At 45.0% G+C, this 18,574-nt stretch overlaps 1 protein-coding gene across 13 annotated transcripts in view; it reads right to left on the bottom strand.

The window, feature by feature from the left end:
- The window catches only part of LOC117233211, a 192,695-nt gene that overhangs the window by 44,190 nt on the left and 129,931 nt on the right, over positions 1-18,574 (bottom strand). For all 13 annotated transcript variants that reach the window (XR_004493281.1, XM_033493306.1, XM_033493299.1 and 10 more), the window contains one exon: positions 13,378-18,000. Coding sequence is in view for 12 of the 13 variants with exons in the window: in XM_033493306.1 (XP_033349197.1) it covers positions 13,378-18,000 (4,623 nt within the window). In the remaining variant the exon portion in view is untranslated. The remainder of the gene's footprint in view (positions 1-13,377; positions 18,001-18,574) is intronic.

The raw sequence follows: 18,574 nt of genomic DNA, 5'->3' as shown, positions 1-18,574 counted from the left end.
GGAAAGTGTTAACCGGTTGTTCCTTGCTTTACGCGTATTCTATATACCATACTTTGTTTACCGAAAAGATAGTCATTCGTGGAATTCGAAATTCGTTGGTAACAATCGCAACTACAAACTTTCTACGTTTTTAGCTTTCTACGCTGCTAAGCGATCGTCACGACGGTCGACGAGAACTATCGAGAATATTTGTCACGATCGATAAAATCAATTACGACTCGACGTTTGACAATTCGAAGATACTATTAGAGCATCGCGTTTTTAAAGAACAGTGGTGCGAAGTGCGTTAGAATCCAGGACGCGATTCAGGATCCAGGCCACGGTGTCGAAAAATCAGAAACGACGTTACGATCCGTAAGGATTATGTAATGAACGGCGGTGGGCAAGCGAGCGAGTACCACGAGCAGAATAACGGTACTCACAGGGCAGCATGGTTCTACATCATGCAGCTTACGAGCATGTAAAATCACGTTTCTTAACGGTTCATAAGCCGAATTCGTGTTCTTCGGTGTTTTAGCAGTCGCGACGCCTGGTTTTCTTCGAGCTTTTGATACGAATTCGTCGCTCGTTTCTTCGATTAATCGTACAAGAACGAACGAATCGTCAGCCTTTGTTTTCTATGAAAATTAATTTAACCGCGAACATGATACCACGCAAAACTGTTGCAAAGATTTTTTTGCCTCGTTGCTTCGAATCTGAATTTAAAGTTGGTTTTCTCTTGCAGAAAAGAAGTTCTATCGAAAATAGAAAAATAATTCCATTTAATTGAAATAATATGGAACATTTGCGCGAACGACGATACGGAGATATTACATTTTAAGCGTTTGACAAGCAGCAATTGATAAGCAAGTAGCGATCAAATATAATTACGCTTTACGAGCTATTTGGTTCGATATAACGAGATTATCGATAATAATCAACTTTGTAGTTTTAAAGCTAGTTTATTTAGCTATTTAGTAAATAGTAATTATGACTAAATTACGAAAAGAACCTACCAAATTTATCAGCGACCAACGAGGCAGTAAAAGATCGCGCCACGGTCAGCTGCTGATAAAAAAAAAAAATAGAAAATTATGAAAGATTCATGGCTAACGGTCATTAGAACGTAGGTGCTAATCCGTTATGCTCGACCTACGTATATTTACGTGCGATTAATCTCAATTTTCGTGCAACGTTTAGCGTTGCATCGTTATCGATATAAAAACGATATAAAAAATATTGGCCCATACGTTTCCGCCCGACTCAACGTTCACGGTACAGAACGTCGACGATGAACAAAATTATCGAAAGTGCTATGACGAAAATAACGGTACTCAAAGTAAAGGGACAGAGAAACGGTTGTGCATCGTTCACGGGACGGTGCTGGAAATCCGATAAACGAGCATCGCGCCATGGCCTCGGGTGATCGCGGAACGTATGGATCCCCAGTCTGACTTGGATCGTTGCTCGTCCCAGCGAGACCGGCTCCGAGCAACAGTCATTTTGGCGACATGCCCGCGTACGACCAATCCTTACCGGCCTGATCAATCGAAAATAGTCCAGCTGCGACGACCATGCGAGTCGTTCTGTTTTTTCGCGATCCATTAACCCGTTGCTTCGGGCTGTGAATCGGCCTTTTCTTTTCGCATCTTGCGTGAGATGCGCTTCCTTTTCGCGTAACGGGGAATCTTCTTGAACGGATCGTTTTCAACTCTGGGGAAAATTAGTCTTCTACGGGCATTGAAGTTCGATCGGAAAATTTTCCACCGCGTCGCTGTGACGTGGGCTGAAGTAACTTATACAGAAAAGGTGATTTTAGTAGGTACGTTCTAATAGAAGATCGTCGAGGAAGCACTTGCGATACGAAGCTGGAATTAACATTCGGCGTTCGTTTCAAGACGTATTTTCTCTTGAATTTTTACACCTACGTATTTTCATATGCCAAGCAGTACCGTGATCTTTGAATAACACCCCTAGAAGAGATACGAAGCGAGTGAATTTAAAATTCATCTGTGAAACGGAAACAAGTTTCGAGTATCGAAACCAGTAGATAGAAAAGGACTTTGAACCTGGTCTTCGAAAACGTATCTCCCGATAAGACTAATGCAAATGAATTTGGAATTCCGATGCTTCCTGCACGTGTGATGGAGGTTCGAACTGTTATCCGTTAACCTGTTTACCAAGTTATTATTATTCCGTGGTTCGAAACATGTAATCGAATTTACGACTGGGTCGTAATCCCTAGCCGCGATGCGTCACCGTATGTATACCTATCTTGTTGTACGAGTTCTTTCAAGTTAATTTGTTTTCAACCGTATGGAGCGTGAACGGGGATAACGGGGAAACGGGGATAAGAGAGAACGAAGCGTGTCACGAGTGTGTAACGATTCACGAGAATTAATTTTCCGACGCTTCATCTTGCGCACCAATAAGACAACAATTTTTCGACAAAAACGATAAACCACGTACATATACACATCGCACATCGTTAGATATGTGTAAAATCGTAGTATACATACTGTACTTTCCGGACCAGCAGCTACCGCAAATCAGACCGACTTTTCCACCCATTTTCCTTCGAGTCCACGCTTGGTTGGCGACACTCCGGCACGCATTCAAGACGAAGAAGGTCGCGTTCGATCGCGTCGTCACGGATTCCAGGGCACAGTACGCCGAGTACGCGATACGTGGCCACGCGCGTGTCATGAGTTCGTCACGCGATTTCTCCGCGATGCTCTTCGTTCCGTCTTCCTCGTTCTTTCTTGTCGGGGAAGCACATGGGTCTGTTTGCACGGGAAAACACGGTCCATCTACCGCCAAACGGACTTAACGAGCTTCGATCTGAGAAGCCTCGAAAATTCGTCCTTTCCTTTGTTTCACTTCTCACGATCCACACCGCTCGTTCTATCGTGGATGTCGATCGATCGCGAAAATCGACCGTCCTTCGTTTCCAGTTTTAGATGATTGATTATCGAGGCCTTGGACAAGTACGTATATGTGAAAATATTACCAAGTACTACGAAAATTCTAGTAATTTTTTGTTTGAAATGTTGGTAAAGGAACGTGACGTTTCTTTAGACGTTAGAAGATATACGCATATTGAGAATCCGCTTGATACTAATTTTCGGTCGATTTACGTTACTTCTGTTTGGAAGAACGACTCGAGAAATAGCGCTCTAAAGATTACAGCGTGCAGCTAGCTAAAAGGAAAATCTCTTGATTAAGTTTCGCCGTTGTAACTCGATTTTGTAGTAAAACCGGTGGCGAGCCACTAATCTCCCAACGACAAGGGGATAGAAGATTCGAGGAAGAAACAGCAGGTAAATTTCGGCCGGGCCGAAAATATCTCGAACAACTTTCGAAAGAAGAACAACGATATATTCTCGAAAGAAATTTCGTTCGCGAGAGTATCTCGATAATTTTCCGCTTGTAAAATATTTGCGTAACCAGCGAGGTAACGCTGCAAGAAGTAAGGAAACTCGCGAAGGCGAATAAATCGTCCGAATGTTCGAGTTTTCCGCTTCCTTTCCAAAAGTATTTGTACCATCGATCTGCGTGGCCGTTTCTTCGCCAACTTCACGCTCCTTGTACAAGTTCGTAATCGCAACAAGGCTAATTCTTCGCTAAACTTTCCTGTAAGTACGATATTTGTCAGATACGGGTCAAACGTCGGCCGTTTATATCTGTAAAAACTTTCATCGAATAATTCTTATTAATCGAATATACTATTTTCAGTGCATGAATCGTTAAATAGGAACTGACAAGGACATCGTAACGCGACTGTAGAAAAGTTATATGTTAGAGTTTCGCTAGTAATTACAAAGGACGCAGATCAATTTAGGTGTAATATAGGTCATGTCACCGCTAATCGCCAGCCTGTCGGGAACAGCAAATGTACCGACATCGCGTTATTGACATACGTGTAAAGATCAAAACTAAGAAACGGGTGGTTTATCCGTTTCTTCTCAACTAACTTCTTGTTTCCGTTAAGATGGTTTCAATCTCTTCGGAAAATTGCGTTTTCCGTGAACAGTCTCGCGATCGGTGCGAAGAAATACGGAACTCCGCGTGATAGTTTGTATCGCGTATTATTGTAACAAGATTATAAAGTGGATAAATTCACCTAAAAAAATGTGACATATCGATCTCGGTTAACCAAGATAAGCCAGCGTGCAAATTCTGAAACCAAGGGTCGACTTTCAATTTCGATTCTTAACGATTTATACGAATATAAGCCAAAAGAAAGAATCAGGCTAGTGGTAATCGAGCTCTCGGCAGCCAGCATCCAGCATCGACCGTAAAATTAATCGAAGGTACCTCCCAATAAAATCCACCGAAAGTACAGAGCTCGTAACTTTTACGATCTCGCTAGCGATCATCGCGGTACCGTGAAAAAAGCGCCACTTCCTCGCGTTCGGACAGAACGCTCGTTGGTTGTAAACTCTATTGTTTACGCGTTTCGCGGATAATTTACACGATATGTCGGGTGCACCTAATCCTTGTTATCGACAACCCGACTTTTCTCATGGTCTGGAAACCGTATTCGTCGCATTCTTGGCGAGGTTTGACGCGAAAGCTGACTTTCAGCGAACGTGTTCGAAATACTTGGAACCAATCGACCGGAATAACGATACATCGAACGATCTTGTACGCCGTGCGTGTGTATGTGCCATGAATCGTAACGTCCAAAAGCGAGAAAACGCTGCTCAAATATTGGACTAAGATATTGGTCCAATAAATTAGACCGTTTAACGATACCGCGTGAAAGCTCCTGCCCCGAGTTGCATCCGTGTTACGATCATTCCGAACAGAACGTCGTCTATTCGACGTTTCTACGTTAAAGAACCTTTTTATCCGAATCTGCTATTGGTCGTTTCCACATCGGAATGCGCGGCGGTTGTAAATCGATCTTCTAATCGAAATTATGTACTCTAAGGTTGGTTTTGTTTGTTGCTCGATAGTTAATCGTTGGACGTTTACGCGTTGTTTGCGCGTTGTCGTTGAACTTTGTGCATCACGCGCGCAACCGATACCAGCCAGGCGTTAAAAATATATTCGAACGTTCTTAAGAGTCGTAGCTTACTAATTTACATTCTCTCCTACGTCACGTCTCGACCTTTTGATATCTTTAAATACAATTCGTGTAAAACGCGTAAACGCATTTCTTGGACACGAAATAATCGACTTTTGTAAATTCGACATCTTCGTTCTTAGGCTATCTACGAATAGAAAATATATCGCACGATGATTCAAAAAGTTAAATGGCTGTCTTTACGTGGAGTTATATCGGTATCACTATTTATATCGCTTAACGACGCAAATAATTTGTCCATATCCGATATTTTCACAAATTCCCCGTGTCGTAAATAGCAAAATTCTCAATAAATTTGGTAAAATAAACCTCAACGGAAGATAGACTAGGAATAACATTTATTAATCGCATTAATTGCAAAGAAGGTAATGAAAATGGACATTTTCCTTTATTTGAATATTTTAAAAGCGAATGCGCGAGCATTGCAGTTTGAAACAGATTTCTAATCTTAGTTTCCAAGCCGTCCCGTTATTCCGTAAATAATTTCAGCCCGGAAATTTTACTTCGTAATAGATTGAAACTCCGAAGTCTGTTGTTTGAAATCCCGATACACGCTAAAATCGAAAAATCCGTCAAGATTACTAAACGAATATCAGATTCGCTCCGCTAACAAAAAATACCTAAATACCTAAGGAGCAACGAGGGAAAAACAGAGAATCGATGCCAGCATAATTCGCTTTATGACAAGAACGTTTTCTAATAGCGTTCTACTCGTTCATACTGCACAAGAGCAAGCGCACGCGCGCGTCGAATCGAAATTAAGCATCTCCGAGTATAATGGGTTGCAAATCTTAATCGACTCATCGATCAAAGTCGTGCGTGCGCCTACAACGCTTGTTACGTTGTTACGTTGTTACGCGTGCCGGAGTTCGCTGACCTCTCTCCCAGAGATTCAATATAATTTCGCGGAAGAACTTTTTAACTTCCTTCCTCGTTTTATCACGCTGCGATCTCCTAGCCACGAATGATTCTTTGGCGACGAGTTTATTGCACGAAATTCCTCCTCCCTCGTTGACACGTCTAATCTTCGTCTGATCTTCGTCCAATTTTCTCATTGTATCCCGTTGTTATTGAACTCTTTGAAACTTCACGTTGTTTAGTTTCTTCTTTTCAAATATAACTTTCAAATATATAAAGAAAGGATGTTTCTCTTTTTAGTTAATTTTTCCTATTAGATGATGTTTAAACTCAAACTTTTTTTTATCTTTTTAATTTCTTTATCCTTAGGAATTCCTCGAACGTTTAAAGTTTAAAGTTCTGTTAAAGTTAGCAACGAATATCGCGCACTTCTTTCAGTTCAACGTTAAAGTTTTCGTACAAGAACTTTGGACTTAATAATTAATATATAATAAATAAAATAGCATTTTAGATGATAGAAGAACATCGTTCGTTTTGGTTGTTTCATTCCGCAGGAATATATAAAGATATATAAAAAATTCCATTCGTCCAACTTAAAAGAAACAAGCAGACACTTGTTTAAACACTAACGTTCACCTGTGCTAGCAGGTCTAAGATTTAAAACTGCAATCCAGCAAAACTGTAGGTCCCTGGCTAATGATCGCAACGGACGATGCCAGGTAACTCTAAGAAAAGAAAGAAACGAATTTTGGCAAATTTACCGCGCTGGTATCTTGAGAGACCCAAGTTCGGAATATATTAAAACTCTGCAGCGAATAGAATATTCTTAAAAGATGAGCAATGTACGAGAAAAGAGAATTTCACTTTCCGACCGTTTCCACTTTCTTATATTTCATCTAAACTTGAATCAAATGGCGATTAAAATCGATCGGTGATCGGAATAAAATTTGCGACGTCGCTGGTATGGTTTTTAAAAAACGGAATTCAGGCGGTTTAACGTTCGTCGTTCAAATGCATCGTAAACGTTGCCGACGTTGTTCGAAGGCGTTTCATCGATACTCTGTAAATAATCCCGATTCAGTTGCATTTTCAGCGCTTTCCAATCTGTTTTACCGAACTTCTAAACGAAACGTAACATTCCTCGGGCCCAACATTTCCATCATACGCGTATTTCAATGATTTCGATAATTACGTCGCTTTTAACCGACATAGTGTCGCTCTGATCGCATCAAAGCGGAAGGATGAAATTTTTACGAAGGTCTAGGTTTAGATCGACGTTTAGATAACAAATTTACCACAGAAATTATTTATGTCTACTCGATAATCATAGCACACAGGAAAATGAAACTTTAAAGAGAAAGACGATCTCTTACTGTTTTCGAAAAAGAATCAGGAAAATTCCAAAACTCTTCGTATATACCTGTTGGAAAGCCTGCCAACGTTCACAGATTGCCAAAAGGCAAGGTTCTCGGAACTCACAAAACTACCTCTAAACTGTTCCAAAAGGAAAAATCCTCCGGAGGAAGAAGATGGCAAAGAATAAAGAAAGAATTACGCGAAACTGAACTTCGTAGAATGCGGTGAAGCTCGCGAGAGATCTCGATCGACATGGAGAGTCGATTGGAGTAGCGAGGCGAGAGAATGGCGCGTGGTGCCGTCCGGAACGGCATCGGCTGACTGACTGAGTGGCGAGTGTCGTGTCGTGTGCGGCCTCTGGTCCGATCTGCCCGTGTATGTGGCTCGCGTGCATTCCGTCCCGTCCTCGGCGTCGATTCAAGGACCGCTCCAATTCCCAATACCTAATCGCAGGCGGAGAGTCTGTGTGCTAGGCCTTCTCCGGCAGCCTCTCTTTTGTTTACCTCACACTAGGTATTCCAACTGGGTTTCAATGGCTGGGAAGGGCGGCAGCTTTTCACGGCGAATAAAAGTCCTGATATTTCGATTGTTTACCGGCCTGCTGCTGCCGTTGCCACCGCCATCACCGTCACCGTCACCGTCACCGTCACCGTCGCCGTTTCGCCGTCGCTGCTGCTGTTGGCTGTCCGCTTGATAATTGTGCGTCGTGCGTGGATTCGATTGTGCTTGGAATAACTAGACGATGGGGTAGTGCCTGGTCTGGAAGAGAGGAACTGCGAGACTAGCCGACGACTATTGGTTTTTGTTGTCGTTGGCTGCGCGTAAGGGGAGGCATTTGGCTGGATCGACACATCCGATGCTGTTGTTCCATTCGGATAATAATATTTTGCTTCTGTTAGTTTTTTGCAGTACGTTGATTATTACTATCTATGCGTTTGATATGTCGATCTTGTTGTTAACGCTGGTTTATATTGTATTAGAATTTTTCCATGTTATTCAAGATATCTGAACGTAGTCTAAATTCGAGTACCGTATGATCGTATCGAATAAAGCAAACTTTCCTCTGAAATCGGGATACAAAGGGAAAAACTTTTCGTTAAATATACTCTTAATCAACGCGTAAACCGAGCAATATTAACGATCGAATAGTTGTCCGAAAACTCGTCCCGCTCGTTATTACGATCAAGAGCGGAACGCTCGTAAGCCGACTAAATTCGTCGCACGACGATACATCCGGAATGTTCACGTAGTGACGCGAACCGAGGGAACGTTTCCAACCGCGCCTCGTCCATTTTTGTTCTCGTTCCGATCCTTCGTATCTATTTGTCATTTACCGATTATGGTTCATGTACGACATTCTTCGTTTCTTCCTTGACAGAACAGAAATCGCTTCGACGAAGAACATCCGCCGCGGCGAACGGTAATTCAGAAAATAACCGAGAAACCGTGAAACAAGATCAAAAGTCGTATGCGATACGAAATAGTCGTCGAAAGATTTATTTCGTAACGGATGACCTGGATACTACGGTAATTTCATAGTTTCTTCTAACGGCAGAAGCACGTTTAAAAGAGTTCCGTCGATAAGAAGAAATACAAACGCGGCCAACATCGACCGTCGCTGGTCGTAATTAAGTCGATTGTTCGATCGGAAGAAACAATCAAAAACAATGAAAAATAAACTCGGCGTAATATAGAGGAAAACTATATGAGATATTCAAGGTCGACAATGTTGTTTAAAATGTCGCGAAATTAATGGATATTTTCGATAGGCAAAAAGGTACAACGCATACGAAGGATAATGCGAAACGAACGGAGCGATCGAAGTGTTGTCAAACACGGAGAGGCTGACGTTGACGGGGACGTGCAGCACGCTAATAAAATATTCTGTAACGTATCGAGAAATACCCTCGCTCGAAACGCGCCTAATACGCCGAAGTAGGCGAAACTGAAACATTTTGCCGCGAATGGACAGCTAGAAGAATGGATCCGGTAAAAACCGACGTGAATCCTGCGGATTGATGGATTAAAAAGCCTCAGCCCAGGCATTCGTCGATATTTCAAGACGTTTCTGGCCATCGATGATCGATATCCGAAGTGCCACGATCGAATCTGTGTCAACGTCGATTTAATCGACTTAGCAAGATACGCTTATCGCGCGGAAAAATTCATCAAGCATTAAGAAAACGAGTATTTTAAACTTGGCCGATACGGGATAGTTGTTCTTCGTCGGAATAGAAAGTACGGTTTGGTCGGGAGAAAGATACTTGGTTATTACGTTCATCGATTGTTCGTGCTATTGAACTCGCGACAAAGTGCAACGTACGACGACAGCGACAACGACAACGACAACGCGTTTAACGCGCTTAGCATTAGCGTTGTACTCCTGGTGCGCCGAGCGGCCACGTTTATGGCATGGTTGTGGTCGCGGTCATCTCTGCTGATGCCTGCGAAATGTCAGCTCCGTTGCGCGAAGATTGTAAACGCGATTCGAAAAGGTCTCCCGAGCCGACCGGTCGTCCAACGATTACGATATCGTCGAGTAATCTGTCCTTGTTATCGCCTGTTCAACACTATGAGACGGATATGACTTTGCGCCGCGTAAAATAGTAGCGAAAACCTTCGGAACGAGAACAACCTGTGCGAAAATGACCTAATTTGCAACTGGTTCTCTCTCTAAGGACAGATATGTTGTGGCACATATATTTCCAACGATTAATCAGTAATGTAAAAAATATATTTATAAAAGCTACGAAGTAATTATACTTTCGTACGAAGCTTTCCATTTTTATCTTTATCGTGCCAGCTTATCGGGTTCGTGCATTGGACTTACAACATTGGCACTCGTAGTATAGGGAAGGTAGGAAAATAACGATAGAGGTGTTGTTCTCGAGCGGTCTAATAAAATGAGATTTCCTATCGACTGCCTTGTCAGAAAAAAATAACATACTCGTTTTCCTTCAAATTACTTTATAGGTAAAAACATTACGATGGACAAAGAAGATAATATATATATATATCGTTTTTTACGTAAGAAACATAGAGTTTATTAAAAGTTCGAACTTTATGCGTTCGAGGTAACTTCTATTCAGTTTGTCCGAATTGCCGATGCAAATAGGACGATTCGAATGCATCGTTTTCCCATGCATAAACGAACTAGAAAACTTGGAGAAAAACTACAACCAACCGCTGTTTAACGCGCGAGTAGCCTAAAATTCCGTACGATTTAACCTCTTTAAATCTGCAGTGCAGCATCGCACACGACACAATACCATTGTCACGTGCGTGAAATGAACGCTTTACATCAGCGTCGTCGCTATCGGTGCAACAAACGCGCGGAAATCAGTCACCGTTCAACGTTCGCGGGTGGTCGTGCTTTTCGATGATTTCTAGCCGGCGTGGTACCCACCAGGCGAACCCTCCAGCCCAGCGCAATTATTTCGCGTTGAGAGCGGCGAATTCGATCGAATCCGCACGGATTATCCGGCAGTCGAAACAGAAGCGGTTTCTGACTCTGACGCTATAGGTGTCCTTTCCATCTGTTGCCCCTTCCCTCGCGACCTTCGCTTGCCCGGACCACGCTTGAACCCGTTTCGATAGCGGCGAACAACCGAGTCGAGCAGCGACTCTTCTTTCTTCTTTTTCTCCTGTGCCCAGTATGCAGCCGGTTCGCCGCTTTAAACCATCGTGTTTTGGGTGTTCACCCAGCCACCGAAGGTGAACGTACTTATTAAGAACTCGCCGAGTACCAAGGCAACCGTTCGACCTCTCCTCCAGCTTCTATCGACCGTTATCCAAACTTCTTGCGCGACTTCGTACGCTCACGCCTTCGTGTGCGTTCCGTTCTGTCTGATTTAAATCTTCGACACGGATCGCTGGACCCTTTCGTGGTCTCGGATATTTTACGGTTATTTCGTTCGCTCGTTTCTCTTTCTTATTTCTCCTCCTTCGCTTTCTCTCCTTCTTTCTTAATTTTTCTGTGTTTTCGATGACTTATAAACGCGTTGTATATACACACGCGTATTTTGTACCAAATGACAGACGCGTATGACAGAATGTAGTACTGTTAGAACCTTAAAATTCGGATTAAGACCGAAACTATTTAAGTATTATTTAAATTTGAGCGTAGAATTGGTTTTGACCAGATTTTTAAACGACTCGATCACTTCATTTTAATCCTTTCGCTCGATTTACCGAAAATTCCGCCTTTTTTTCGTAATAGAGATAGGATGGAATCGAAACACGTAGTTTGTAAATTTCCGCGCGGAATAATTTCAATCGTCGAGCTTTCTAGGAAGTTCGTTAAACGGTGAGTTTCGCCTTAAATTCTAGAGAAAATTACTCACAGGAATTCCGGGATGCTGCGTCACTCCGTTTATATAAAGCTGCAACAATTTCAATGGATGATGCCGATAAAATCATTGCCTCCGTATAATTTCTATTTTTCCGTTTTTATTCACATCGTTAGAGCTGTAATATCTCGGTTCATTACCGACGAGAAAAAGTTTGTTTCGTCTTTTCTTTACATAATCGGATCATCGGATATATTTAATTCTTTAAATTTAAATTTATCGAAGACTCGATTTACGACAAATTTTGTAAGAAAAAGACATTTACTGTAGTGATTCGACATCACAGAGATAAATACATAAAATACATTAAAAGGATGTAACGACGAAGAAGAAACTTGAACTCTATCCTTTTTCAGTCACGCTTACATGCTAAAACTGTGATTAATACTACGTATTAAAAAAGAAAAAGAACAAAATCGAGTATTCAACGCGTATATACATACACACCAGTGGAACTTAACGTTAGTAAAAATGTCTGTGAACACGATCCCTGCGATTATGGTACGATTATCGAGTCACAACATATTAATCGTACATCGCCGTTAAAATCTTATTCTCTTAGTTCGTACCCTGATATATAATATTCCTTCTAATTCTTTCGTCTATTGAGAACAAGGCACATCAAGCTATCGATCGTTCGTTCGATACTTTTCTTGCCACGAAACATTTTTTTACGCGATAAACAGCGCATGACTTTCTATTCGAGAAGACGCATGGCAGATTAGCAGAGTCTTGCGTTAAAACGCTTTAGAATCAAAGGTAAAATCCATTTCGTTCATTCGCAATTACCTCTCTATGGCGAATTAGTACTTTTACCGCGACGAGAAAGAAAGCGATCGAACGATTCGAGCAATCTCAGGATTGTAATTTCTGCCTTGGCGTACAATGACTGCTAGCAAGAGGCACTCACACACGTATCAGTTCACGCACACTCATCTGTCAGGCCGTGTTCCAACTCGCACTACTTTGAACGTCATTCGTCGCACGATCATCGGCCAAGTTTGTATCTGCAAATCAAATCAACGTAATCTTTTCCTTACTTCGACCGAACAAGCGATACAACGTGTAATTTGTTTTCGAGCGTGAACACCAGTGGGATGCAAGTTGGAACGCGGTCTTGTTTGGCAACTAATCGTAGATAATACAAAAGTGATATTCTTTTGAAATTTGAATCGGTCGTTGGACCGAACGAGTAGCATCGGTTTCGTTCGTTTGCATGTTTGCCGGTCTGGAAATATATTTAATTTGCCTCTTTCTTTCGAACCATTTTCATATACAAATTTCATTGGAACTAATTATCGAACAGTGTGGTATACAAAAACAAATACAAGTATTTCATCCCTTATTTTACAATTACGATACGACAATAATCGCGATACGATCAAAATCCCATTACATTCTTTTCAAGGCAGGTAATATTCGATGAGCGTCGCTGAAACGATCTTATCGTTGGCGCGATCGAACGTCGCGAAATAGAAACGTATTCGTCCAGCGCGGCACTTGGTTCAGGTTCCAAAAGAATAGGAAAATTTGGCGTGGCAACGAACGTTATACAGTCCACCGTAAAACGCAGGTACATTTGGTAATGAACAAATCCATCGAGCATTTCGACCGATCGACGAGATAGCAGAACGAGAAGAACTTCGGCCGGTCGAATCCGCACGAGAGCCGGACGAGACTTTGGAACACGGCCAGTCAGTCACTTCCTGAACACACCACCGGGTGTCTTGAGGAGCCACTCACCTGCAGCCCTGTTACAAGCTTCCTTAGTCTCCTGGTTCAAATCCTGTCTGTTGCTCGGCCCGAGATATTCCGCCGCCGTCGTCGTCGTTGTTGTCGTTGTCGTCGTTGTTGTCGTTGTCGTCGTCGTCGCCGTCGAGGTACTCTGCTGTACGCCCTTCTCGAGCACCTCCAAAACGACGTCCCGATCGCGATTGGCCGCAACCGTCGCGCTCGTGTTCGGCCCGGTGCCGGCGCCGTTGTTCAGCACCGGTGCACCGTTCCTCGACGCATCGAGAACGTCTCCAGGTCGTTCCGCAATTGGCAACCCTCGCCCCGAGTCCGCCATTGAGCTGCGCTGCTGTTCCTGGAGCAAGCAGGCGCTCGACAGCAGATCCCATTGCCGTAGCTTCTCTCGATCGAGCTCGAACGCCGCGGACGTCGCCGCAGGCCCGGACATCTGCCGCGTTGTCTCCGAGATCGAGCGAACCGGGGGAAGGTTGCCTTCCTCTAAAAAATGATCCATATCCTCGGCGGTGGCTTTCCGGTAAGCCTCGTTTTGCGCGTCCCACACGTACCCGCTCGCGTGAATCCGCTCCATCGACAGACTCTCGTACGTCAGATCGTCGACCATCTCGTCCCTCTCTTGTTCCTTGCTGGCTCGACGTTTCACGCGTGGCCTGTCCGAAGAATCCTCCGAGCAATTCTCCCGTCGCAACATCACGCTGTCGTTCACGTAGGTGGCACCACGAGTGATTTTGTTCCGTCCCTTCGAGTCCGAGCTAGATATGGTCGGTCTTGGTGAACTGCCCAAATTGTCCAGGGACCTGGCATTTCTTAGACTCACTCGCCGGAGACTTTCTCTCCACAAGGAGTCCTGCTCCCAGGGGTCATCGACGTTGAAGCTGTTCGACGTAGAACCGCCACCGATGCCGCCCATGTTCTGAGGCGCTTCTTCCTCAGCCTGAGTGGGCGGAACCGTTGCTACTCGGTTGTTTCTGTTCCTCTGTTCCACCAGATTCTGAAGCCCGACGTCGTCCAAAAGGCCCTCCAAAGACCTAGACCTTCGATGGGACGTCTGCGTTCCAAGCGCCAACTCGAAGGTGTCTCGGCTGTTCGACTGGCTGTTCGACTTATCGCGAAGGCCATGCGGATACAGATTCCTCGTGCTAATCTCTGCCGACGAGATATCAGGCAGTGGATCGGTAGATTTTACCCTCCTCAGAGTATCGGCTTCGTAAAAGTTCTTCTTGTCTACGAGATCGACTTTGTTGTCGCCCAACAGTTGACAAGTAGTTTTCCTGAGTTCGGCTGCTATTCGCCTAGCCTCGTCTATGTCATCCACTTGAATCTGTCTGGGCATTTGCCTGGAAATTGGATTCACGATACGTCCTATATCGTTCCTCTTGTTTAACGCGGATGCGTCGTCTCTTTGATTGTTTAGTTGAGGCAATCTGGAAGAATGACCGATCGGCTTCATCGACTCGGCGGTGTCTACGGCGTTTACGCTACCTTGGAGATCGGAGTAGTAGTAAGGAGCGCCTGACTGCTCGCTCTGTAGATGTGGCTCGCCTGGCAGATACGATTGAGGCGCGGGATTTGCCTTAACCGTAGACGTCGAAGTTTGATAGTGACTGGAATCTTGACTGGACGACGACCTGTGGTTCGATATCATGGAGTATCTAGCGGAATCCTGACTGGCCGACCTCGAGTGACTTTGGAACCGTAGATCGGAGTAGGGACTCGCGTTTTGCAGCATGTTGCCGACCAAACTGTTCCCGTGGTTTCCTAAGGACATCGAACCCGTAGGAGAGTGCATGGAGGACTGGGCGCTGGCAGGTCTCTGACAAGCCATAGAAGTCGAGATCGAAGCGGCTCCAGAGGCCAGAGAGTAACTAGAGTCTCTGCTATGAGAAGCCGTAAGCAGATTATTTTGAGATCCTCTCTGAAGACCGTGCGAATTGTCTCGCGATTGGTTGTCCGATCGAATCGCCGGTGAATTTCTCAGTGGAGAAAAGCTCGAAATATTTTCGTAATGTGCATCCCCGGTGAAGGATTGCGAGTGCTGATGAGAAGGAGGAGCGTCGCAGACTCTCATCGAAGGCAAGCTACTCGCCGATCCCATTTTGTTCGCAGCGCCGTATCTTAGAGATTGGTCGAGATTATCGAAGGCCAAGTTCGCTTGTCTCGACAGATCGCGGCAGGTGGTCTTCTGAAGCTTGTCCACTACCATCATGTTCTCGTTGAATCCGTAAATGCTATTGTAACTGAGATCTTTCGCATACAAGTCGACGTTGAAGGCGTCGCGAGCCTGCAGTTCCTCCAGATACTGATCCAAGTCGATACTAGCTCCGTCGAAGCGGCTTCCGAGGGACTCCAACTCGTCTAAGCTGTCGAGAACTTCGCACACTTCGCTGACTGGTCTGGTTTTCAATTGTCTGTGTCTCGCTTCCTCCTCGGGCATCCTTAGTTCCACCGAGTCGCTTCCGGACGCGCTCTCCAAAGATATTCTACTGTCTCTAAAAGTGGAGCTGATGGTAGCGTCCGAAAATCTCGACGGAGGCCTATGGGTCTCGATCTGACCCATCGGTTTGTTCCACGACTTCGGAGAGTCTCTGCCCGAAGTGTTATCCTTCGTCACCGCTACTTGCGGAGACACCTTTTTGATTTCTAAAGATTCTTGCATGTCCAAAGAGTCCAAATCGTCCAACGGAGGCGGGGAGGTTGGAATAGGCGGGGGTGATACCAGCTCGCTGTCGGAAGAATCGTGCAGTTCCGCGATCATGGTTCTACTAGCGCCTAAATAATAGGAGGCGGGCCTGAAAGTATCCGACAGACTGAACCTAGGATGCCGTGGAGCGTCGATCGAATCGAGATCCTTTGAGGATTCGTCATCGGCGTCCGAACTATCGGACTTGAGGGCTGTTAAAATATCGGGGAGATCGGTCGTCCTCGAATATGTCGAATCGTCGTTTCTCTTTGAAAGAGACACCTTTCCACCGTCTTGTTCCTCCTTTCCCGACAACTGACTCACCTCCATGTACACTGGCTCCATTTTGTTGTCAGACACACAAACGAACTCGTAGTGAGGCGTGTCCAAGGTAGAATAATCGCCGGAATCGTGTTTTCTACCTTCGTCGGTGGGCGCCAAAAGGGAATGGGTCATACCGTTCTGCGCCATCTCCACGTACGAACTTTCCTCGTGGTCCAAATTAGCAAATAGGCTCTCCATCATCTTTGGATTCGGTCTGTCGTCGTTCGGATCCAATATAGCTTTTCTAGGAGTCATGGGCAGATAGTGTTCTTCGGGACTGATATCCTCTTGCTTCACGGTGGGACTCGTGGTACCGCTTTCTCCGGAGAAACGATCGCCGTGAGTCAACAGAGATTCCGTGACGCTTAACCTAGCGCAACTGGGATTCGATAGGATGTCTAGATCCTCCGTAGGTATGGTTTGATCGCTCTCGCTCTCCTTGGACGATGATCTTTTCTTGCGTCTAAAGGAGACGTCCCCCTTCTTCTTCGTCGTGTCGGTGTACATTCTATGGTCGTTGATAGGCTCAGGTACAACTTGATCGATCTGTAGGGTCCTCTCGTTCTGCGCGTCTTCGTTTCTCTCACGCTGATCCATATCGCTGCCCGTATCGTACAGCAAAGCCTCCGAGTCGCTGAACACTCCACGGTGTTTCACTTCCTGGTGCCTACCGTATTCTTGTCTTTGAACCTGTCGAGACTTCCTCTCGAAATCCGCCAGCAGATCCTTCACGGATTTGTTGCTATCCGTGGACGCTTGTTTGGTATGGCCGTCTTTGACGTTTTTGTACTTACAATCTTGAGAATCCGAATCACCCAGAGCGAAGCTGCGGATTATCGACGACGTCTTTTTCGAACAGTCTAGCTTAGAGACGTGGGCTTCCGTCGCTTGAAGAGGAGACACTTTTAGTGGTTCCTGCATGGCGAATACCTCCTTCACCGGACTCGAGCCATCCATGTTTAGCTCGAACGATCGTATCCTACACTGCACCAGATTCATGGTTTCCGGTTTAGCCGCAGACCTGTCCTCCTTCTTCGGCTCCAGCTCCTCCTTGATGTACTGATAAGAAAATTCTTTGATGACCTTGCTCTCATCGATATTGGAATCCCAATCGTCGGGTTCCTTTTTGGTGGTCCACTGAACCGTCTTCTGGGCAGGCCAGGTGTCTGTCGCGTATCCGGTCGAGCAATTCGAATTCTTGCCGGCTTGCTCGACACCGTAAACCGTAGAAGTCTTGAGGATCCCGGACGGTTTCTTCTTGAGTTTGTCTTCGTCGATGGAAGAGGTATCGTGATCTTGCCGATCGGTTCTCGTAGTAGACGTCTGCCCGGAGGAAAGATACTCCGGAGAACGTTCGGTTCTCGGTATAGGAGGGAAGCTGACCTCCTCGTACCCGGCATCCGGGGGTATTCCTCCCAGATTAGGTAGAACGGTAGCGGTGGGGCTCGGTTGTCGGTCGTTCGAGACTCGAATAGCGTTCTGACTCTGGCGGCCACTTCCGGGGATGGCATCGTGAAGCGGATTTCCCGACGAACGATTGTCTCCGTGCTGGCGGGGGCTCCTTCCTGCATGCGAGGGTCTACGCGTGCGCTTCCTCCGGACATCTCCCAGCTCTGATTCGTCCGTTACAAAACAAACACACGAGGACGTTCGTTACTCACGAGTGTGATTAATGACAACCCAACCCTGTCGGTACAATTCAAGCTAAAGTAGCAAGCTGGAATCGGTCTTGATCGTTACGAGAATCATTCGGAATTTAACAGGGATACAGGATCCTTGTATTAAATATCGAGAAAAGTAACATTAGATATCATAGTTGTAGCCAAGAGTAATCGCATTTTATGCATTAGAAGAAAATAAACCAATCTCGCAATGATTCATGAACCGATCCGACGTGTTCTCGATCGCTCGACGACAAAAACACGTATTACGAGCTGGAAGTTAGACGGCGACCACAATCGAACGCCTCTACGATAGTGTTAGTGATATAATCCTCGACATGCCATGCTGACCCACATTTTGCAAAGTAGTATGGCTGTAGTACGAGCGTTAAGTCGTAACGGACGGTTTCGCTAGTTAATTTCCAAAGGTGTTAATCGTTCCCATTCACCAGTCAGCCCAGACCCAACAGCAGCAAAGAGAAGGAGCCCCACGGAGAAAATGTTTGCAGATTCCGCTCTTTTCTTA

This window comes from Bombus vosnesenskii, unplaced genomic scaffold (genome assembly GCF_011952255.1).
Source record: "Bombus vosnesenskii isolate JDL3184/JDL3185 unplaced genomic scaffold, Bvos_JDL3184-5_v1.1 scf7180000013295, whole genome shotgun sequence".
NCBI classification, from domain to species: Eukaryota; Metazoa; Arthropoda; class Insecta; order Hymenoptera; family Apidae; genus Bombus; species Bombus vosnesenskii.
This window is presented reverse-complemented; position numbering and strand designations above follow the sequence as displayed.